General features: G+C 46.3%; 1 protein-coding gene across 1 annotated transcript; it reads right to left on the bottom strand.

Annotated features, from left to right (window-relative positions):
- Positions 1–675: 675 nt before the first annotated feature.
- Positions 676–19,845, bottom strand: robo4 (roundabout, axon guidance receptor, homolog 4 (Drosophila)). Its single transcript, XM_034550384.1, has 19 exons — positions 19,647–19,845; positions 14,140–14,463; positions 10,231–10,388; positions 9,303–9,423; positions 9,081–9,219; positions 8,739–8,866; positions 8,059–8,174; positions 7,750–7,981; positions 7,532–7,653; positions 7,270–7,441; positions 6,989–7,186; positions 6,587–6,629; positions 6,208–6,320; positions 5,290–5,613; positions 5,100–5,204; positions 4,869–5,004; positions 4,045–4,275; positions 3,603–3,898; positions 676–1,600 (listed from the first exon to the last, which is right to left on the bottom strand). The coding sequence occupies exons 1-19, from the start codon at positions 19,843–19,845 to the stop codon at positions 1,416–1,418; spliced, it is 3,342 nt and encodes a 1,113-aa protein (XP_034406275.1). The 3' UTR covers positions 676–1,415.
- Positions 19,846–23,911: the final 4,066 nt, after the last annotated feature.

The following is a 23,911-nucleotide window of genomic DNA, read 5'->3' as shown; positions in this document are numbered from 1 at the left end:
GCCATGAGGAGCAGGAAGGGGGCCGTAGAACTCCTCCTGCTCCTCGGAGCCATGAGGAGCTGCAGGAGGCCGTAGAACGAACTCCTCTTGCTCCTCGGAGCCATGAGGAGCAGCAGGAGGCCGTAGAACTCCTCCTGCTCCTCGGAGCCATGAGGAGCTGCAGGAGGCCGTAGAACGAACTCCTCTTGCTCCTCGGAGCCATGAGGAGCAGCAGGAGGCCGTAGAACTCCTCCTGCTCCTCGGAGCCATGAGGAGCAGCAGGAGGCCGTAGAACTCCTCCTGCTCCTCGGAGCCATGAGGAGCAGCAGGAGGCCGTAGAACTCCTCCTGCTCCTCGGAGCCATGAGGAGCTGCAGGAGGCCGTAGAACGAACTCCTCTTGCTCCTCGGAGCCATGAGGAGCAGCAGGAGGCCGTAGAACTCCTCCTGCTCCTCGGAGCCATGAGGAGCAGCAGGAGGCCGTAGAACTCCTGCCCACGGGCCACACAGAGACCCCTCCCTTCCTTCCCTTCACGTGTTTTTAATAACATAAAAGAAAACATCATTGTGTCAAAAGCCCCGCTTCAGTCAAACATCGTTGCAGACGACACGGAATATGCAACAGGAACTTTTATTCCACAGCTTCCAAGTCAGAATGTAAACCTTCAATCAATTCAAAAATATTCTTCAAAACTAAAATACATCTGTAATATGAAGAAAACCCAAATTCTTAAAAATGTAAAACTGTGTACCACTGTTAGTGAATTTCTATGCAAAGACTAATTAATGCAGCATAACTTGTACAACATCTGTTGTTGAATGCTCCCTAAAATTGTAAGTTATTTTAAGGTAAAACCTCAAGTTAGCTCGATTAATCGTGAACAAAGGACTTTTAAACAATAACTTGTTCTACTTTTGCTACAATGAACTACAGAATATTTTGTTCAATACAAACATACAAAAGTGGACGGGATGTATCAAGTAAAAAACTGTCTTACATATAAAAGAATGTAAATGATCTGGATTTGGAATGGGATTTAAATAACATTTGTTGAATATGCTGAATATATACACTACAGTAAAAACAGTCTGTACAAAATGGCCGTGCTGCGTCTGTTTGGTCGGACTAAAAGGTGAAAATAAGAACGCTCCAGCTGTGTTCTTCCTCCTCACCTCATCATCATCCTGTCCTCTAATGAGCCCAGAGGCTCCGGAGAGGGAAGGGAACTCTAGAGACTGGATGGAAGTCATGTGAAGGGTGTAAAAAACTGCCCTGACGTAAATTGGGAAAACTAATAGACGTGACTCAGACATCAAGGCGCTGGCTCCAATAATATTTCATATCCAGATATTGATCAAACCCTGACTTATTAAGACCTCAACAAACCCCATCACTAAAAGATAAAAGAGTCCCGTCTGTGCTGTGTGTCTGAAGTGGTCAGTATTCAGTGGCGTTGTATCTCTCAGTGCCGGGATAGTGGGCTCTGCACCGAGCCTCCATGTCCTCCACCCAGGCCGAGCTCCAGTCCCACGCGGGAACCGGCTCCAGCTCACCGAACGAGTCGCCCTCCGCACGGAACGACGGGTACGAGGCGCTGAGGGGGGAGGCAGGCGGGGAGAAGTCTACACACAGAGGGGGGGGGGGACATGTTGACATGCATTCAATACGCAGTGGAGGGATTGTATTGAAACTTGTAGAGAAGGTAACAGTAAAGATCTCTCTGAGGAGCTCCTTGAGGGTGGCACATCGTCCAATCACAAGGAAAACCAGCACGTTATTCCTTCACGACGGGTCTTTACTCACACTGGACCTGGTGTGGATACTTTAGTGTAAAGATGAATATCAAAGCTACAAAAAGAACACTTTGACATCGTTCCTGCTTTGACGCATATGATCAAAGGGGCTCTTATTCATTCTAAATAGTGACACGAAGACACCGGAGACGAGTTGTGGACGTGCCACTAACACGTTCTACCAGGTGTCTGAAGGACATTTCATGTGCAGGGTGGGTGGAGGGTTTCTGCACCCCGGATCTCATCAGACATTTGAAGGTGAGTCTGATCTGAGGCCTTTGGACCCACATTATTAAAGTGTAACCTGAGACATGGTGAGACTGCATCATCGCCTGCAGAGAGCTGCACTCAGGAGGCTGCACAAGGGAGAGTTTTGTTAAGTGGGAGAGCTGGAGAGCCGAGTGAGGGGGATGGGGTGGGGGGGGGGACTCATCTGGAGGTTAGATTTGGTGAAAGGTGTTAAGTAATTGCCCGGTGACACCTGAGATGTTAGACCTCCTAATGTAATGACATACAGTCACATGTACAGTACAGTGTGTGCTCACTCTCTCCGATGTCTTCTTTCTTACAGGGACCTGAACACATCTGCTGAATGCTTCTCCAAGCATATCATTCATAGACGAGGGGGGCCATCTAGTGGAGAAATGTGGTACTCACAACAGGCCAGGATGATCTCAGCCACCAGCCGTTCTCTTGTGTTGTTTCAGTAGATGTTTTTGACACATTAAAATAATAATAAAGCTGCAACTGGAGCTTATTTTCATTCCTGAACAATCTGTCGATGATTTTCTAGATAAATCGATTGATTGTTTGGTCAGAAAACATAAAAGAAATGTCCATCACAGTTTATCGCGTTGTACAAAACACAGACATTCAGTCTAATATGATATAATACAGAGGGAGGAAATGGAAATATTCATATTAGAAAGGCTGAAAAAATAATTTTCTACCACTTTTGATTTAATGAAATACTTCTGATTATCAACACAGTTGGTGATGATTTTTCTGTCGATCGACTTATCAATTAGTTGACTAATTGTTGCCGCTCTAGAAAACACATTGCCTAAGACACTCATAACGGGCCACGAGACCAAAGAGAAGCACAACATTTGATTTGTTCTGCTAATGATATTAAACTTTGTTTTCCTTTTTGCTCGTGATTTACTTGATCATTTTACCTCAAAAAAATATTAAAATCAAATACCACAACCCATATGGACAAACGGTCACACAGGTGACAGGTCATGTGACAGGTCACGTGACTTTGTGTTCCCATAACAACATTTCCAAGATGTCTGCTCCAAGTTGTGAGAGATCTGACACAATTAGATTGTTGCTAAAGGTCAGATTCACACATTTAAGAATTATAATGCTTACATAAGATGTTTTTTTATTATATTGAACCTGCTGTGAACGCATTTCTTGAACAATCTGATATAAAACAAATCAGATAAATATCGTTGTGACACATATCACACAAAGTTTCACGAAAAACCTAATGTGACATATATGCACAATAAGACACATAATTATGATCTGCTCAGTTGATGTTGCTGATTCAATGATATTTAGCTAATATATTTTATATTGTTCAATTCAAAGCATATTTAAACAAAAAAAATCATGTTTTATTAAAAAAGATTTACCATTAAAGCCCAATGTGACGTACATGTAACATTTCAGATCTTTGACAGTATTTTGAAAACGATGTCAGAAATGTGTTCTATGGTAACACACACACACACACACACACACACACACACACACACACACACACACACACACACACACACACACACACACACCTGTGGAAGTGAAAAGGACCACTTACCTGACAGAGAGGCTCCGCTCGTGGACTCCGCCCCCGCCGCCAGCAGGCGGGCGAGCTGAGCGCTGTCGTTGGTGTAGCAGCTGTCCACCGAGCTGATGAGGCTGGTGCGAGCGCTGGCCATGTTGCCGTCGGTGATGGAGCTCCAGGTGTTCCACAGCGAGCTGTCCCATTCGCTGTAGCAGGAGGAGGGTGTGCTCCGGAGGCGGGCGTGTCGCAAGCCTATCGGCGGGAACTCGGGCTCGCCGCCAGCAGGTGGGAAGGGGTGAGGCAGGGAGGGGTGCTGCTCAGGCAAGGCACTGCTGACAGAGGGGATGGATGAATACGTGTGCTAGAAATCAAAGTGGCATCAACTGTTTCTTCTCAGAAAACAAGAAAACTGAGCTGGGCCCAGAACCCGCTGGAACAGAACCCGCTGGGACCACCGGCTGTTCTGCATCTCTACCTGCATCTCTCAGGCTTGGGGCTGAGCTCCAGATACAGGGCGGCTTCCTGTGCCGTCAGCGTGCCGCCATGTTCTCCATCCACGGACGAGGAGTAGGACGTAGTGGACGGGGGGCTGCAGGACGAGCAGCCGTGGGCGGCGGCGGCTCGTGGTTGCCCGCGGCGACTCGACACAGCGCACACCGACGGGAGAGAGCCCGTGTCCCCTGTGAGCCTCGTAGAGCGACTGGAGCTGGGGGAGAGACGGGAGTGTGAGACATGTCCTCTCTGTCAGCCGGCTGGGACACTGAGTCGTCTCTGAGCCTCAACGACTTGAAAAGAAATAATAGTATTTCTTTCTATGAATAAAAAAAACCCTGTATTGCATCGGTTCATATGAAGAGTGAACAGGCCTTGGACATGTTGTACTTCTTCTTGGACATGTTCCATACATTATTGCTAATATTTCAAACTCTTGTATTATTTGGACGTCCTGACACTCGATACTTTGTTTGTGCTCGCCGGTTTCTCGTTTCCTCACTTGGTACTTTCTCCGTCTGTCTTCATACATAGAATCCTTCCTATGTTAATAACTCACAGATGTCTGTCTGCAAACAAGATCCTTATCGGGTGAACCGCTCAAAGGAAGGATGTACAGCAGGGACACCTCCTTTTCTCCCATCATGTCTATTACGATTTAGAGCGGCACACAACTGCACTGCAACACACAGACACTCAGCAGTCCTGTATTCTAACATCACACTTCTTCATGGGACCCTATAGTAGTGGATCCTTTATTCCACCCTCCAGCCCCCGGTCGGAGCTGTGTGTGTGTGTGTGTTTTACCCTTCATCTGAGGAGAAGCTGTGTGTGTCCGTGGTGTCCTCCATGGGCGTGGGTGGTGGGGGGGGCAGCATGTCCACGAGGTGTAATGATGCAGAGCAATGCAGCAGGCGAGGGCAGCCGGCAACTCCATCCCACTCTGGACAGAAACATGGGACATAATCAAAACTGTTATTTCAAACAGCTTTAGCTCATTTGATGGACAGCGGTGACGCTGCATGGCGTCCGTCGTACCGCGCCGGCCTGACGGGACGTGACTGAGTCTCTGTTTGTAGAGTCTGGACGGACACGCCTGGTTCCTGGTCGGCACTATGGGGACGCTGTTCACTGCATGCAACTCTGGGGGGGAAAGGACAAGGGTCAAGGACACGTTCCCCAACGTTCTGCGTAGAGACGGCGAGCCCTGGTCTCCACCACTCGTCACCTTGCTTGCTGTGGCTTTTCTCCCACGACTCCCTCAGCACACCCATCTTGGGCTGGGGCCGTATGGCCTGTTTCCATGGCAGCGCCTCCCGGCTGCCGAGGGGCGGGGTCTTGCCGACAGGCCGAGGGAATATCTGGATGGTCTCGGCCCCCTGCTGGTGGGGCGGACCGTGAGGCATCTTGGGGCCACACCTGGGACTGTTGAAGGTCTTGAGGCCGCTGCCCACCAGGTCCACGTAGAACGTGCCGTAAACGCCGCAGCTGTCGGTCACGACGGGGACGGCCGAGTCCACGCGGCCGAGATCCTTCCAGGAGGTCGGGAGGCCTAATGAAACACAGACAAGTATGTACCGACACTGAGAGCACATTCAGCACAAGTGATGACATATTATAGTTTCATAACTCCAGTTCAGTTCATTTGGAATAAAGAAAGACACGTTGTTTCCTTTTGGTTCTGCTCCGTCTCTTGTTCTCTGACGTATTCCTCACCAACAAACACGGGTTATGAGTATATTAGGAGTCCAGACAGCAACTGGACATCATGCATCATGATTAACAGGCATTCATATATTACGAGAGGATTACTGTGAGGCCGCTATGACACAAACTCTGTTTTAACTGCACTCACATGCTGATATTCAGAGTGGTTACCATGGTTTCCAAATGATCTTTCATAAATATAGGCTAATAAGCACTGACGATGAAGCAGGTGGATTAAATGATAATTAAGCTTTCAAATTCCTGCAAAAATCATGCAGCATCACAACATTTCCCTCCGCAAACATGAGGCCTCCACCTGAAGGCCGAATAACAGCGTTTGGCTGGCACATTGCACATCTCGGCGGGTGAGGGTGGAAAGCCCCCCAGCCAGGAGCCTCCAATGTCCAACAAGCTTTTAAATCAACCAATCGGTACTCACTGGTGCCCCTGAGTCCTGGATGTTTCTGACCGTGGGCCCAGAGGTCCTGATACTTCTGGTTGAAGGCAGGTCTCCAGCCTCCAGAGATCCAAGGGGAGTCTGGAGCTGCCATCCTGGAGGAGAGGGTTTGAGAAGGGTCATCACGCTTTAGGGACGTGGTCATTCAGTCTGAACTAGAACCATGAAGATCACTGCTTCTACCTCACATTCATTATTATTATGGAAGTTGATCTCAAGTTGGCATCAGAAGGACCAGATGGTATAGACTTACATAAAGTGTCATAACCCACATTTAGCTTGGTCAGTTTGAACTTATTCACTTCAGTGTGTTTACATTTGATATGAAACCACATTTCATATGCATCACTCTGCACATTACCTGTGCTTAATGATGAGATCTTCACTGGCGAGTCTGCGCAAACCTAAGAACAAAACATACAAAAGTATACACAGTTGTTCCTTTATCTGCTCAAGTAAAAGTATATAAGTATATATGTCTTCTAAGCAAAATGTACCAGAAGTATGAGAAGTAAAAGTGTTCAATTTCAACTGTCCTTCTTCTAGTTTCCTTCTTTTGTTGTTGTTTTATACTCCTTTGAATAATGACGTAGTTATTTATGTATTTCATGACCTGAGTTGGTTGTAGTGGAGATGTATTGTAGTAAGAAAAGAATAATAATAAAATAATATATATATATACAGATACACATAGACTGAGTTCTGACCTTTAGATACTGAGCTAATTTTAAATGGTGGACATTAAAGCTGGGTGTGGCCCTACCTTTGGCCCGGCCCCGTCCTGGTATCAGGTGGCCTGTCCTGCTGTGGCGTCTGAAGAGGAAGACAGCCGCCACCATCAAAACGCACCACAGGAGGGCGCCGATGCTTCCGATCAACACTGGGTCCTGAAGCAGGGCCATGACCTGGGACAGATCCCGTCTTTGGCCGTCTGACTCAGGGGGGGGGCCTATTTGTGGGTCTGAGAGGCAAGCAGATGAAATCAGATATGATAACGGTGGTTCTGACGACACACACGGAAACGAACAGCTCCCTTTTGCTCACTGATGACAAATCCTTGAGGGTCGCTCAGCATTCCCACTCCGGCCCCGTTGACAGCTGCTATGGTGATCCAATACCGTCTCCCTGGCTTCAGGGTGGAGATGTCCAGGTTATGTTGGCCGCTGTCCACCGTCCAGTTCTGGTACTGCTGCTCCTCAGACTCCACACAAAACACCTGGAGGAGCAAAGTGTCCTGAAGCACTGCAGCTGGTGCACAAAGGCGGCCTGTTGGGATTATGTCTCCTCTGCTCAGGGGGCTCCATACCTGGTATCCCTGTATGAGGCCGTTGTGGGCTTCGTGAGGAGGAGGCCCCCAGCTCAAATGGATGGTGTCATTCTGCTCGTGGCTCACTGTTATGGACACAGCCAGTGGAGGGGCACTGGGCACTGAATAAAGAGGAATAGGAGGAGTTCTCTGTTACCCTCTAAAGATGGCTGTACAGTCTAGTAAATCAAATGTTCCTGAACCGGATCGCTTCTCACCCGTCTCGGGGACTCGGAGGTGCCGGGTGTTGCTCTCCCTCCCGTACAGGTTGCTGCCATAGGGCCGAACTTTAAACTCGTACTTGTAGCCCCTCTTTAAGGGGCCCACTGGAGCCTGGAAGCTGGGCAGGGCCACCCTCTTCGCTGCCCAGTCGGAGCTGGCAGGCAGCAGAGAGCGATAGAGCACCTCAAAGCCGTCCAGGTAGTGCGGCTGGGCTGGAAGCGACTGGAGCTGTCAGAGAGAAAACCCCACAGGATCAAACGCCTGAAGCATTCAGTCTGTGAAAGCCTCAGTCAGCGTGCCCATACCTTCCATTGGACTCGCGATACGTTGGACCCGGGGGCCACGATGGTGACGTTTTCCAGAGCAACTCGCAGTGCTGACAGCTCTTTGTGGAGGTCTCTCTGTTTAGTGCTGGTGGCCTCTGGAAGCACAAGGGTTTTATTTATTTATTTATATATATATACATATATATATATATATATATATATATATATATATATATATATATATATATATATATATATATGTATGTATAATGATCTATTTCAAAGGCCGGACACACAGAACAGGATCTGTAAAAACAATACAAGGAGATAACACAACTATTTAAAGCACATCTGATGGGTGTAACTCACTCCCCAGATGAGAATGTTGGCAACGACTGCGTCGCCTAGCAACATACAGTATTGGTGTTTCATTGTCTGGTTTTCCTGATAACAAAATGGAACATCTGAAATCTGTGACTGTGCGATTTGTGCTTTGCAGAAACTTGTCGTAGCAGTGGAGTTTTACTTGTATACAAATATACAAGATGTTTGTATTTTTGATGGAGGCGTGTGGCTGTTTTGCGCCATAGTCACTGCTGTTTCTAGGTTTGTGAATTGTAGAACAGGATTTGTGCACCTGCAATGAAGAATTTGAGAGTGTATAACTGTTGTGTTGTGTTGGTGGAAGAGAAAAACAATTACAAAAAGTATTCCTATACCTTCAACTAGCAGCTGTGCGCTGGCCCTGACCACACCGGCATCATTGACTGCAGTGCAGGTGTACTTCCCAGCATCCTGGGCTGTCACGTAGTGGATCTGCAGAGTGTGGTCCGGGTTTACAAGATACCTAAAACACACACAGGGCAGCTTTCACGTTTACTACCCCTCGGATCTTTTTTTACTACATTTTCAATTTACAAAGAAAGAAATAAGCCCTGAGGAAACAAGCTGCAGTCAAATGCCTTCATGGGTGAATGGCACTATGAATGTGGCTGATGTTAAGCATTGGTAAGGAGCGAACTGTCCCACCCTTATTTCTGTGTATTTCCAGAATGAAGTACCTGCCATTGGGCAGTGGCCCCTGCTCTCGGCTCCAGACCACAGCAGGCGGGGGGTCCCCTTTGGCCTGACAGTAGAAGTGGGCGGACTCCCCCATCCTCACGGACACGTCGTCTGGCTTCAGCACCAACGCCGGCTTGGCTGCAGCGGAAGAGAAGAGGAACTTTCTCATGTCCTGTTCAGAGGTTCGTTAGCGCCATGGTTGGAGCAGGTGAGGGTCTCACCCAGCACGGAGAGGCGGGCCGCCCTGCTCTCCCTCACTCCCCCGGTGTTGCTGGCCACGCACACATAGGCACCAGAGTGCTTCTTCTCTGCGGGAGCGACGATGAGCTTCCCACTCAGCTCCTGCAGCACAGAGCACACGGGACCACAGACACACACTTCAGCTGGGATGGGCTCTTAGTGTCAGATATGTGACCCTCTGCTGCTTTCTATGACTCTGGGTCTACATTAGTTATACCGTGTCACGGTTTCTATGTGGTGGATTTTAAAGAACCGCAGCAGTGCCACGGCCTGCAGCTGTTTTTGACATCTCTGACAGAATAATGTTCATTCAGAGTGCACCCCTCATGCATGCTATTCAACAAACAAAGTATCAAACTGCAACATGAATTCATTACTTTTTCAGACGTGGGACATGTAATATAGATGGCTTCATTTATTAGACACCATGCTCTCATGATATTTACAGTTTGTGTTGAGAAGTAAAACTTTGAGGAAGTATTTTCTCTGCATCACTGTTGAATACGCAGTCGTCCATTGGAGCCTTCAGTAATGAGCATCGTGAAGACGAGGGGCGCTCAATCAACTACTTCATCATTTATTAGACAATTAGAGAACAACGTACACGAGTCGTTTTATTCAGATTTGCTCACATACTGAAGCGCTTTGCTGGATATTCATAACTCCCTCCGTGCAGTTTGCACATCTGATAAAGGTAAATAAAGGGCGGGGTGTGTGTTGTCCCTCTGTGTCAAATAGAAGAACATCAGGTGATAATTAAGTGTTTGAGACAATGCAAACCCAATGTGCATTGTCTAACTCCTGCTGCTCCCTCCTCTCACATCCTCAGACTAGTGCAGTGCAGAGGTGTGACAGGTGTCAATCACTCTCTCTTGCTCAGACAGTGTCAAACTGCCTTCACGTGCTTACAGTGTAGTGGTGATCCGAGTTGTTGATGGCCAAGCCGTTCTTCTTCCAGATGACATTGGGCTCAGGGTGTCCCATTGGGGGGCCACAGTTCAAGACCGCCACCTCCCCCTCTGCCACCTCCACGTCACTGGGCTGCAAACTGAACTCCTCCTGCAACACTGCAACGACAGAGTGGGGGTCAGTCCACACAAACCTCTCATGTAGGAACCGGATGTTGGAGCTACGCCCACTTTAAGTGGGCACTAAGGCCATGAACTGTAGTCACATTTTAAAGTGCTGAATGAATGTAAATCTAATTTAAAAGTGCAGAATATGTTTTGTAATATGTGTGCCCACATATGTAACATTGCATATATATTTTGATGGAGAATTAATTTCCTATGGCACATTTTCTCTTTACACCTTCATCGCTCTAATCTCGTAAAGACACTGCAGATGTCCAGAATGAGGACACATCATCACCAAAGTGAGATAAAACTCCCAGTTTCTACTCAAGTATCACATCCTCGAGCGTCACTGTGATCTGGAGTCTTTACTCATCACCAGCTACACAGCCAGGCAGCAAACAGCCTCTAGAGCCAGCTGACCATCAGCACAGCGACAGCTTTCTTCTTCTCTGACTCGAGAAATACAACAAACCAGCAACACGCCCACTTACAGTCAATTCATTCTGAAAGGAAAGACACGTCGACGGCCTCACTGGGCTCCTGATGAGTAAACAGTGAGGGTCTCCACCACGGTTTGACCCTCTTTCTGCTTCTGTCACCGCATACGTCTTCATCAGCCCTGCTCGTGTGTGTGTGTGTGTGTGTGTGTAAGAATAAGGGAACAGGAAACTGAACTTACTGAGGGTATCCTCTGCCTTGTATTATAAACTAGCTATGTGTCTAAAAGTGGCATCCCAGAATATGAAGCCAGGGGTTCTGGATGAGTATGCGTGGTACAGATATTCATATTCATATCTATCGGAGCCATAGTATACGGCCGAGGCTGCGGCAGCATGACCTGTGGAAAAGGACATGGCCGGCGAGGACCCTCTGGGTGTCAGACACTTGCAATGCATGCTGGTACATGTAGGCACAGCTCTAGGAGAAGGAGAACTCAGCTTCCTGGGTCAACCTGAGGGGTCGAATGCTTCAATCGATCCCATTTACAATCAACACTGATTGGACATCCACATGAAAGGTGGTTATGTTGACCCTTTAACTTCAGGTGTGGATGATTTAGCAGTGTAGCTTATACTGCCATAAGAATAATGTGCTGATGTTGTTTTCTCTTCATATTAATGATGTAGTTATTCTAAGCTGTGGATGAAGATAACATCTTCATCCCTAATGTCAGTATATGACAGTATATGATGAGAGTTCTCCTCCCTTCTCCACCACTGTGGTCTTGTGTGTTCTGTTGCATAGAGATCCATATAAGCTGGGACCGCAAGGATGTGTCTTTAATCAATAATAAGTGACTGGGATCAATATTTGATGTGCAAGCGTTGCTTTCCTAACTTTGTCAAACATCCATCCATCCATCCATTATCAGCTCTAATCCGGGGTTGGGTCGCGGTGGCAGCAGGTTCAACAGGCCGACCCAGGCTTCCCTCTCACCCGCAACACTTTCCAGCTCATTCTGGGGGATCCCGAGGCGTTCCAAGGCCAGCCGGGAGATATAATCCCTCCAGCGTGTCCTCGGTCTTCCCCGGGGCCTCCTACCAGTTGGACGTTTCCGGAAAACCTCTAATGGGAGGCGTCCAGGAGGCATCCTGACTAGATGCCCGAACCACCTCAGCTGACTCCTTTCGACACGAAGGAGCAGCGACTCGACTCCGAGCTCCCCCCTGATGTCCGAGCTCCTTACCCTATGTCTAAGGCTGAGCCCGGCCACCCTACGGAGGAAGCTCATTTCGGCCGCTTGTATCCGAGATCTCGTTCTTTCGGTCACGACCCAGAGTTCGTGACCATAGGTGAGGGTTGGAACGTAGACCGACCAGTAAATGGAGAGCTTTGCCTTCCGGCTCAGCTCCCTCTTCACTAAGACGGACCGGTACAGCGCCTGTTTTACTGCTGCAGCCGCACCGATCCGCCTGTCGATCTCCCGCTCCACCTTACCCTCACTCGTGAACAAGACCCCGAGATACTTGAATTCCTGCGCTCGGGGTAGGCAGTTTGCCCCCACCTGGAGGGAGCAATCCGCCGGTTTCCGGCAGAGCACCATGGCCTCAGATTTGGAGGTGCTAACTCTCATCCCTGCCGCTAAGCACTCGGTTGCAAAACGCCCCAGTGAATGCTGGAGGTCACGGTCCGAGGAGGCAAACAGGACCACATCATCCGCAAACAGCAGAGAGGCGATCCCGAGACTCCCGAACCGGATCCTCTCCGCCCCCTGGCTGCGCCTAGATATCCTGTCCATGAAGGTTACGAACAGGACCGGTGATAAAGGGCAGCCCTGGCGGAGGCCAACACCCACCGGGAACGTGTCTGACTTACTACCGAGGAGACGAACACAGCTCCTACTGCAGGCGTACAGAGACCGGATGGCCCGTGCCAACAGGTCCGGCACCCCATACTCCCGCAGCACCCCCCACAAAAAACCCTGAGGGACCCGGTCGAAAGCCTTTTCCAGGTCTACAAAGCACATGTAAACTGGTTGGGCAAACTCCCAGGACCCCTCCAGTAATCTTGCGAGGGTAAAGAGCTGGTCCACTGTTCCACGACCGGGACGAATTCCGCACTGTTCGTCTTGAATCCGAGGTTCGACAAGTGGTCGGAGCCTGCTCTCCAGCACCCTGGCATAAGCTTTTCCCGGGAGGCTGAGCAGTGTGATACCACGATAGTTCGAGCACACTCTCCGGTCCCCCTTCTTGAAGATGTTAACCACCACCCCGGTCTGCCAGTCCATGGGCACTGTTCCCGACCCCCATGCGACACTGAAAAGGCGTGTCAACCAAGACAGCCCAACAATGTCCAGCGCTTTCAGCATCTCAGGGCGGATCTCATCCACCCCTGGCGCCTTGCCACCAAGGAGCTTTTTGACTACCTTAGCGACCTCTGCCAGGGATATGGGTGAAACCACCCCAAAGTCTTCCGGCGCTACCCCCTCTCCGGGGGACATGTTGGCCGGGTTTAGGAGTTCCTCAAAGTGCCACAGCCCCGAGCAGCCGCGTCCACAATAGAGGCTTTGAACAAGGTCCACTCGGATTCCATGTCCCCAGCCTCCCTCGGGATTTGTGAGAAGTTCTTTCAGGGGTAGGAGTTGAAGGAGGCGGATACACCGAAATGCTGTTCGGTGCATAAGCACAAACAACAGTCAGAGCCTTACTCCCCGCAACCCGTAGGCGCAGGGAGGCGACCCTCTCGTTCCCCGGGAAAAACTCCAACACAGCGGCACTTAGCCCGGGGGCTCGTGAGTATCCCCACTCCCGCCCGGCGCCTCTCACCCTGGGCAACTCCAGAAAAGGACAAAGTCCAACCCTTCTCCAGGAGCTTGGTTCCAGAGCCCATGTTGTGCGTGGAGGTGAGCCCAACTATATCTAGCTGGTACCGCTCCACCTCCTGCACCAGCTCCGGCTCTTTCCCCGCTAGTGAGGTGACGTTCCACGTCCCTAGAGCTAGTCTATGCCGCCGGCGATCGGCCCGCCCAGGTCTCCCGCCTGGCCCGCCGCCCGGTCTACATAGCACCCGACCCAAACAAATGCTGTTGTTACAATGTATTTGTTACACTTTGTCAAACAAAGAGTAACAAATACATAGATATGGACTGAATTGTTGTTTCTTAATAAAATAAAGAATTCTACACGACTCGCTGTATGTGCACGATTCAACTTGCACACTAGTTCCATCAAACATACTTGTGCAATTTAAACATGAGCCCAATCAGAGCTCTGTTGTTTATCCAGTGGGGACCCGGTCTCACCTGCGATGTACAGTGATGCATTGCGGCTGGTGGCCTTGCCGGCACTGCTCCGGGCCACACAGGTGTAGACGCCCTCGTGTGACTGACCCCGTCTGCCCCCCCCCACGCTCAAGAAGAAGATGCTCCCCTCCGATAAGACAATGGGCTGCAGCTGTCCGTCTCCCTTCGTCTCCAGAGGCTGGCCGTTGCGCAGCCACTCGATGGTCGGCTTGGGGCTGCCATCCGCCCTGCAGGAGAGCGTGGCGGGGTTCCCCACTTTCACCACCACGTCGGCCGGGTGGTGGACGATGCGGGGCGCCGTCTCCTGGGCATGAACTCTGGAACCTGAGGACGGCACAGGGGGTTGTAGAGGCTGTTAACAGCATCCAAGTGTAGATGTAGTGGCAGAGCAGCGACACATGCATGTTGTAGTCAGCATAAGGCTGGGAGATAAGGCCTAGATCTTCTCTCCTGAGTCATTTATAATGCAGATAACGAGATGTAGCACGGTTAGCACGGTGTATAGCACGGTGTATAGCCCGTGATAAAGCATGGTGATACAGCACAGTGATATAGCACAATGTACAGCACATGATATAGCACGGTGTAAAGCATGTGATGTAGCACATGATGTAGCACGGTGTATAGCATAGTGATATAGCACATTGATAGCATTGATAACCACATGGTGAAAACCTATTTTTGTATTCTCCTGACCCAAACATTATTTTTTTTTCTAGTGAAGAATAAACAAAACTTTTTTCTTTTTTGACTACACTGTTCCCATGAAGAGAATTCTTCTAAATTCAGATCTTCAGAGAAAATTGTATTTGTTATTACTAATTTAGACAACAATATCACAATATGATTCTGTTAAAAAAAGATATATTAACATATCGAATTATTGCCCAGCCCTAATTTAGAAAAGCTGGAGAAAAGCAACATAAATACAGAGGCATTGCCTTAAAGAAAGGACAGCATGATCAGAAATAAGTAGAGTTGTTCTCTCCTGATAGCAAATACTAACTTTATAATAGTGCTCTTTTCCCCCCAGAATCAATTGACATATAAACCGATATACATAACTGCTATAAACTTGTGATTTAAGTATGTTTATGTCTGCTGTGGTGCTAAAACGCGGTGAGTGACTGTAGCTTTAAGACTTTTACAACGATCCCCTCAGTCTCTCCTCCAGGTCGGATTAACACTCAGCATCGTGGAACAAAAACAGGTTGCAACATTAGTAACGCCGTTCACACCAAATTATTACGCAACTTAAAGGGGTTGGGATTGAAATAGAGCATTTAATGTGGTAAATATGATAGACATTTTCCCAGGACCCCCATAGCTGTGGGCTACACCATAACGGGTGTCTTCACTGTATCAACCTGAGCTCATTCAGGTGATGCCGCGCCGGGCACGATGCATCACCACATCGGAGTTCATCGAACTCACAAAACAACACATTTCAGCCACCGCTACCAACAAATAATGTCTATTTGCAGTTTGTGGAATGCCATTGTTTGAACTTCCCGTGGAGTTGGATGACTGAGATCAGCTTCCTGACAGGACAGGAAGCTGGAGGGTCTCGGGAACATCGGCCCTGAACTCCCCCATCAGCAGCACATCCGCAACAGAACAAAAGACGCTCCTTAAGTGGAACTTCACCAATAAACAAGACAAACTAAAAGAACATCTTAAAAATGATGCCCATGTTAAAAAAAGCCACTGAGCTTCCGGGAGGGAGAGATGCTGTAATTCAGAACCAGGCACGGCCAGTTCCTTACAAAATAAAAGAGGGTGCCAAAAAGAAAGAACAAAAACAACAAAAGTTTAAGACGCTCATGAGCTGCCAACACTTAGCGACATCTGAGAAACGGAATATGTGCAGAAGTGTAGTGCTATTCATTCGCTCACTACAGCCGGAAATACCTTCACATGACAACAATAGCCTGTTTAACCCCACGGCCACCGAGTAAAGAAGATGCAGCCAAAACACCATTTCATCACGGTTAAAATACTGAATATAATTGAATATAAGTGCATTCCTCAAAGCTTTTTTTAAAATATAAATATATCAACTTTGGCTTGAGATGAAAATGTTTCACTATTTTCTGACATCTTTCTGACACCAATCGATAAATCAGTTAAATTAAGAAAATGATCTCGGATTAATCAATAAGAGAAAAAGCATTTAGTAGCAGCTCTCGTTACAGAAGGAGATGAATCTCAAGTTACTCTAACTGGACATCTAGGCGAGCTACTGTACAGCTGGGAGAGTTCCTGGTGTTGGCTTCAGTTTGGACTATTTCTCACTATATATATATATATATATATATATATATATATATATATATATATATATATATATATATATAAATATAAAAATAAACATATATGTATAAATAAACATATATATATATATATATATCAATAAATTATATATAAATAAATTATATATATATACAAATAAAAGTGAGCACATGACAGCTCCTCTTACCTGGCAGGAGCAGGCGCGCGCACACTGAGGCCACTACGAAGGTGAGAGCCCCGCAGCTCATCGTCCGCAGAGAGACTTCCGCAACCCGCTGGCAAACACACTTTATACCGCTAACTAAGTGCCAACTGTCCGCCTCCTCTTTCTTTGGGTTTCAACTATGAACACATTTTAAATTGAACCTCCAACTTCACTTGACGGACCGCGAGCCATTGAGAACACCGGTAACTGAGAGCGCGCCCACCGGCGAGGTGACGGGGCTCCAGGCTTCCTGTCGGGGGGGTTTTCAAAATAAAATCCACTTTGACGCTGTGACGCACTCGGCCTATAGTTCCTATAACGCTAGTTCACAATATATATACAGTTATGTATCGTTTTAGAATGTGAGTAAAACCATATATTGCTACATCCCATAATGCTTGTTTGCTTGACAGGATATTGGCGATGGGGACAAAATGAAGCTGAATGTAGTCACAAAACCCAGAACATCCAAACTGGTTTTGGAGCATTCATCGATCCTTTTTTCATACACATAGTGACATTTTACTGGGTCCATGACAACCTGAGAGGCAAGGAAAGTAATATGCATCAACAATATCTATAAAAAAAGAGAACATCAATCAGTATTCTGCAATAGAGCGATGGATTGAAATAACAAATGGCGTCTGGCTTTGATATTATTTGAGCTTTTGGCTTCTTTGTTAAACTTAATACAATTATTGAATTATTTTAATTTTAATAATAGCCAAATAGTTCTCACATTCCCACTAATCCTACTGGTTATCGCTGAGGATCCTGGTCATTTTTCCTTACTTGAAAACTGTATTGATTGTGTCGCTGAAAACATGGAAATAAAGGGACAAATTGTTGACATTATTGTTATATGTTATCTGGTAACCACGGAAAACTCCTTTGCTTCCTGAACAGAACAGACTGAGAGTGAAATAGCAGCACGTCCCACCATTAATAATAATAATTATAATAATAATAATAATGCATTTTATTTATAAAGCTTCTGTCAGCTTCAAAAAGAATCTCAGAGTGCATTAACTCTGCAGGAGAGTCTGAGTGTGGCTCAAACATGTAATAATAATCCAATAATATAGTTTTTCAAGGTTAACAAATCAAATCAAAATGACAGTAGTGGATATTATATTTGTACACTCTAAACAACAAGCAGCTCTCTCATCTTGGCTGTTTGTTTGTTTGTTTTTGACAGTTTGTGGCAGCAGCTCTGTCAACACTGCTAGGAAACAGGAAGTTCTCCCATGTCTCAAAACAATGGATGGACATGATGTATCTCTCACTCATGCAATGAGACCACAAAGTACAGTTTGTATTGTCATCGGAAATCACTGAATTGGGAAGAAATGTATTTGAACTTTGTGTATATGTTGGAAACCTCTTCTATACTAATCTAGAGCAGGAAAAGGGAGTATATTAAAAATAATAATAGATTGTGTCCCACAATGCAATACACAAAGGAAACGGAGGCTCTGTGATGATATCAAGTGTAAAAAAAGTAAAGGAATGTTGCTGAAATGTAACTTTGTGAAGGATAACAAACAAACAGAGTTAACTAAGTTCCATCACGGCAGAGCAAGAAGTAAGTGAGCTACCGCTAGTTCATTCCTCCCAATGGCTCACATAAATGGAGCATTGTTCAGTGAGCGGCTCATTGTGAGGCTCAGAAAGGCCCCGGCTAAGTGATGGATGTTTATATTGATCCAACAACTTGGGTTTGATGGCCCCGGCATCGGCCAGCTTTGAGTCTGCAACAAAAGCCTCAGAGAGCATGAAGGATGAGGCTCAGCGCAGCCCATGGGAATGGTCCCGCGCCGCGATGCGCCGAGGGAAGCGACCTCTTTCAGGCTCGAGACCAGAGGTCAGGAGGGGTATCGGAGGGCGGGGACGGAATAAGAGAAAGAAAGAAAGTGTCAGCCAGAGTGAGGAATGTGATAAAAAGTGACTTCAGAGTAAATTCTGAGTGTAATTCAAGTGTGTTTGGTAAAGGCTTCAACGACATGAATAACTGCTCGGCTTCAAACAAGAAATGTGTTGACACAATGGAAATGCATTCCATCGCCATTCCATTTGACAAATTCTCATCAATTAGTTGAATAATCCATCTCTAAAGAATAAGTACATGCAACACTTTTGCAATCAAACCTTCAGATGTGAGCAGATCGGCGTTTTGTTTCTAACACCTTTTTTTTCCTATTTCACACACAGTTAGAACATGATTATGATTCCCACAGGAGCTTCAGGCAGATGGCTTCCCCAGGGCACCAAAACCAAGAGGACATTTAAACATTTGGACGACTGTGAAATATTGTTTATTTGTCTAAAATACTCTTTCCTCAAAGGCAGAGAGTCTGCGTGTTGGTGGGCCTCAAACTGCTCAAATATATCTCGGACATTGTGATTTTTTAAAACTATATAATTGCTTATAAACATGATTTTAAAATGATGACATGTTTCAGAAGTCAGCTGTCACATTAGCTCTGTTTAGAACAAACTGTAAAATATAATTGCATACAGTTAAATACAATAGATAGATGATCTCAATCTGTGATATATTTTCGCAGTATTTTTTACACGGTACCACCCCATCAGTTAATACGTGGCAAATAAAAGAAATATCTGTGTTCATGCATAGCTCATAGAAGATGTAAAAACATGAAATATTTCCATATTTGGTGTGGGATCATTACTGTATTGTGTCACTTTGTCAATAAGGGAAGAGTTCATACTGTAAAAGTAAAAAGAAAAAACACATTTTAAATGGAAGAAAATGCTTGAATTTACAATCTTTATTATTATATTTACACATACAGCAGTGGCGTCTACAATTAACACGTTATTTATATTTTAAAATAATCTTCTCAGTGGTCAAATGACCTAATTCACCAGCTGATCTCTACTGCATGGTGCCCTAACGACTAACTGCACAGACCGTGCACGCTCCACGGGTTCCTCTGCAGGTTAAAGCGCCTCCAGTCTGAAACCCTGTGTGGTTTTAGAGACTCACCTTTTCTGCTGTGCGGCCTGCTCCTGTGGGGGGGGTGCTGGTGTCCCACGCCGTGACGAGCATGCCCCTTGACCCGGCTCCTCGACCTGCTGTCCAGTCCTGACTCGGTTGGACACGTGTCTTGGCACTCGCACCTCTGTGAGAACTCTGCCCAGGTGCAGAACCAGGACACCCAGAGAAGCCACGCACCGACCCGCATCTTCAGTCAAGACCCGGAACTCCTACTGCAGCTCCGCCGCACCTTCCATGCCCCCAGTGAATAGTGAACTGGCTCCAAAAACATCCAACATGTGATCTGTCCTACGCTCCACGAGTTATTCGGAGATAGTTCAACAGTATGTTTTCCTCATATTCCTCAAACATGGCCGTGTGCTCCTCTTCCCTCCCTCTTTAATTTGGCTGCTCTTGATCTCCCCATCTCCCTCCTCTTTTGGTCCTTTTTTTCCTCCCGCAGTGAGAGAACTTGGGGGGGAAACAATGATCAAAAAACAAGTTTCAGACCTCATGCTGAGCGAGTCGTGAGGGGAAAGGGGACCATGGGGTACTGTCTTGTTACAACAACATCTGTGCCATTCATTCTGATGGGGTGAGGGAGGTGGGGAGGGGGCAGAAAACAAGGCTCAGTCTAGGGGAGGAGGAGGTTGAAATAAGGGGGAGGTAACACAGAAAGGCCTGTTTTCCCAAGTCAGATCACTTCCATTAATCAAATGTCTACCATGTGAATGATCAAATGCACTTTTTAATAGTGCGGAGCATTGCACACGTCAAATAATTAAATCTCTGCTTTGATCATTCACAAAGTATTTTGCCCAAAATGACCAAAACAAAAATACACTCGGAAAGAGTTTTTTAATTTTGTCAGAAAGACAAACGTTTATTTCTCTTGTGCAATTTTCAGTTCTTATATTTTTCTTTAGTTCTCATGCTCAGATGTAAATTATCGGACCAGAAGAATGTTTTTCTTTTGACAAAACAACGGCCTCAGAAAAGAAAAAATGGGTACAAAGGCTTCTCTTTCTTTCACTGCGTTGCTTTAATGTGACAACTCAAGCCCCCCGCCCCCCCCCCTCCCCTCCCTCCCCCCTCCAAATCACAACCCAACCTCCCACCAGTCAACTAGCCAAGCAAATTTGTAGCTGCCTGTCTTCACAGTATGACTCTCATACATCATCTTGGCTCGCTCGCCCATGAGAAGCAAACCAAGTCAACCTTGTCAGATTGTTCTGCTTTAATTTCAAACAGCGTTTGTCTGGTTGGAGTGGACTCCCAGAGCGTTCTCTTTAGAAAGTACTGTAGATAGTTTGTCAGTTCCTGTGGACCTCCAATTATATGATCTGAAACCAGGGTCATTTGATTTTCTTCATGTATTCATTTTATAATAATATCATAATTGACTTTCCTTATACAAATATTGAGGCTTTTTTTTCCAACACCCTTTTTTCACTTCATGTACAATTTGGTCCCACGTTGTCACGATGTGTATCTGGACATGAAGATGTCCACGATGGCTTGATTTGAAATAAATTAATAATCTATTTCTGAGTTGCATGAGGACTGATTTATACAGTATATCTATCTATATTTCGATACATACATAATCTATACACAAAACCAGGAAAATAAAGCAAGTACAGAATTAACAAGGTGCCATGATTGCACTGGTGTCTCCCAACAATACGCACACATTTGAATGTCTTACTTTTACTTTCTATAAAAGGAAACTTTTGAGATTGATGAAGGTCAATTACAAAAATAAAAATGTAAGTTCATACAATCAGACTAATTTGAGTCAGGTTTAAATCATGAAGATAATTGTGTGTCCATAGTATTCTTAATTAGCTCTGAACCATCAGTCAACGGCTGTTCACTGAAACTTACAACTTTTTGCACCGGAACAGTTCCTTGACAAGTTATTGATATAGACTACAGCATCCATTCAAATGACGTGTAGCCTCAGGAAAATGCAGTGTTAAAAGGGAGGTATCATCATTTATTTATTTACACCAGATAAAGGAAATCCCTCTAATGGTGCTGATGAAGTGCAGCTTATTCATTGTTGCTGAGAACAGACCTTTTACAAAGCAGGCAATTTATCTAAACACAGTAAACGGTTACTAATATAATAATAATGATTGCTTTGTTCAGTGCAGGTTTGTGTGTAAGCCATGTCAGTAAATCTGACCTTTCTCACAGCCTCCACACATTTGACCTTGTCATGAGAAGAGCACAGGTGTCACTCATAACATTCACAACGTTCTCAGAAAGCAATGACAGTTTGATAGTGATCACAGCATCAAAAATACCAGGACCATGAAACTGAAACAGCTAAATGGAATTCAGCCATCATTAAATTTATCATTTACATCATTATTATTATATCGGTGGAGAAAACATGATGAAGTGCCTTCTTGGATGGAGAAAACATGATAAAGTGCTGTCTTGGATCCCCTTTCGGTGGCGAAAACATGATAAATCTAGGGTGCCCTAGTGGAGAAAAAGAGATGTAATGCATTAATTGGTGCAGTGCCAATAAGGCTACCCGATATTCGAGAAAAGAATGTCTGTGCTCTGATGCCCTTCCGCATGCAGCTGGTGCCCTTTATATTTTAGTTCACCCCTTCAGACAGAAGCCACTGTGAAGAGGTAGCTAACGTGTCAGAAGCCACTGTGAAGAAGTAGGTAACGTGTCTGAAGCCACTGTGAAGAGGTAGCTAACGTGTCAGAAGCCACTGTAAAGAGGTAGCTAACGTGTCAGAAGCCACTGTGAAGAAGTAGCTAACGTGTCAGAAGCCACTGTGAAGAAGTAGGTAACGTGTCTGAAGCCACTGTGAAGAGGTAGCTAACGTGTCAGAAGCCACTGTGAAGAGGTAGCTAACGTGTCAGAAGCTAACGTGTCAGAAGCCACTGTGAAGAAGTAGCTAACATGTCTGAAGCCACTGTGAAGAAGTAGCTAACGTGTCAGAAGCCACTGTGAAGAAGTAGCTAACGCGTCTGAAGCCACTGTGAAGAGGTAGCTAACGTGTCAGAAGCCACTGTGAAGAGGTAGCTAACATGTCAGAAGCCACTGTGAAGAGGTAGCTAACGCGTCTGAAGCCACTGTGAAGAGGTAGCTAACGTGTCAGAAGCCACTGTGAAGAGGTAGCTAATGTGTCAGAAGCCACTGTGAAGAGGTAGCTAACGTGTCAGAAGCCACTGTGAAGAGGTAGCTAACGTGTCAGAAGCCACTGTGAAGAGGTAGGTAACGTGTCAGAAGCCACTGTGAAGAAGTAGGTAACGTGTCTGAAGCCACTGTGAAGAGGTAGCTAACGTGTCAGAAGCCACTGTGAAGAAGTAGGTAACATGTCAGAAGCCACTGTGAAGAGGTAGCTAACGTGTCAGAAGCCACTGTGAAGAGGTAGCTAACGTGTCAGAAGCCACTGTGAAGAGGTAGGTAACGTGTCAGAAGCCACTGTGAAGAAGTAGGTAACGTGTCTGAAGCCACTGTGAAGAGGTAGCTAACGTGTCAGAAGCCACTGTGAAGAAGTAGGTAACATGTCAGAAGCCACTGTGAAGAGGTGGCTAACGTGTCAGAAGCCACTGTGAAGAGGTAGGTAACGTGTCAGAAGCCACTGTGAAGAAGTAGCTAATGTGTCAGAAGCCACTGTGAAGAGGTAGCTAACGTGTCAGAAGCCACTGTGAAGAGGTAGGTAACGTGTCAGAAGCCATTTTGAAGAGGTAGCTAACGTGTCAGAAGCCACTGTGAAGAGGTAGCTAACGTGTCAGAAGCCACTGTGAAGAGGTAGGTAACGTGTCAGAAGCCACTGTGAAGAAGTAGGTAACGTGTCAGAAGCCACTGTGAAGAAGTAGCTAATGTGTCAGAAGCCACTGTGAAGAAGTAGGTAACGTGTCAGAAGCCACTGTGAAGAGGTAGCTAACGTGTCAGAAGCCACTGTGAAGAGGTAGGTAACGTGTCAGAAGCCACTGTGAAGAAGTAGGTAACGTGTCAGAAGCCACTGTGAAGAGGTAGCTAACGTGTCAGAAGCCACTGTGAAGAGGTAGCTAACGTGTCAGAAGCCATTTTGAAGAGGTAGCTAACGTGTTAGAAGCTAACGTGTCAGAAGCCACTGTGAAGAAGTAGCTAACGTGTCAGAAGCCACTGTGAAGAGGTAGCTAACGTGTCAGAAGCCACTGTGAAGAGGTAGCTAACGTGTCAGAAGCCACTGTGAAGAGGTAGCTAACGTGTCAGAAGCCACTGTGAAGAGGTAGCTAACGTGTCAGAAGCCACT

Source organism: Cyclopterus lumpus, chromosome 14, assembly GCF_009769545.1.
Source record: "Cyclopterus lumpus isolate fCycLum1 chromosome 14, fCycLum1.pri, whole genome shotgun sequence".
Lineage (NCBI taxonomy): Eukaryota > Metazoa > Chordata > Actinopteri > Perciformes > Cyclopteridae > Cyclopterus > Cyclopterus lumpus.
Note: the sequence above shows the minus strand (reverse complement) of the source record. Positions and strands in the feature narration are given on the sequence as shown.

Coding starts and splice junctions, on each gene's coding strand:
- robo4 (XM_034550384.1), bottom strand. CDS start 19,845: ATGCGGGTCGGTGCGTGGCTTCTCTGGGTGTCCTGGTTCTGCACCTGG. Junction 10,389..14,139: donor TGCATCACTGTACATCGCAG/GTGAGACCGGGT, acceptor CTGTCGTTGCAG/TGTTGCAGGAGGAGTTCAGT. Junction 7,654..7,749: donor CCTCCGAGTCCCCGAGACGG/GTGAGAAGCGAT, acceptor CTCTTTATTCAG/TGCCCAGTGCCCCTCCACTG.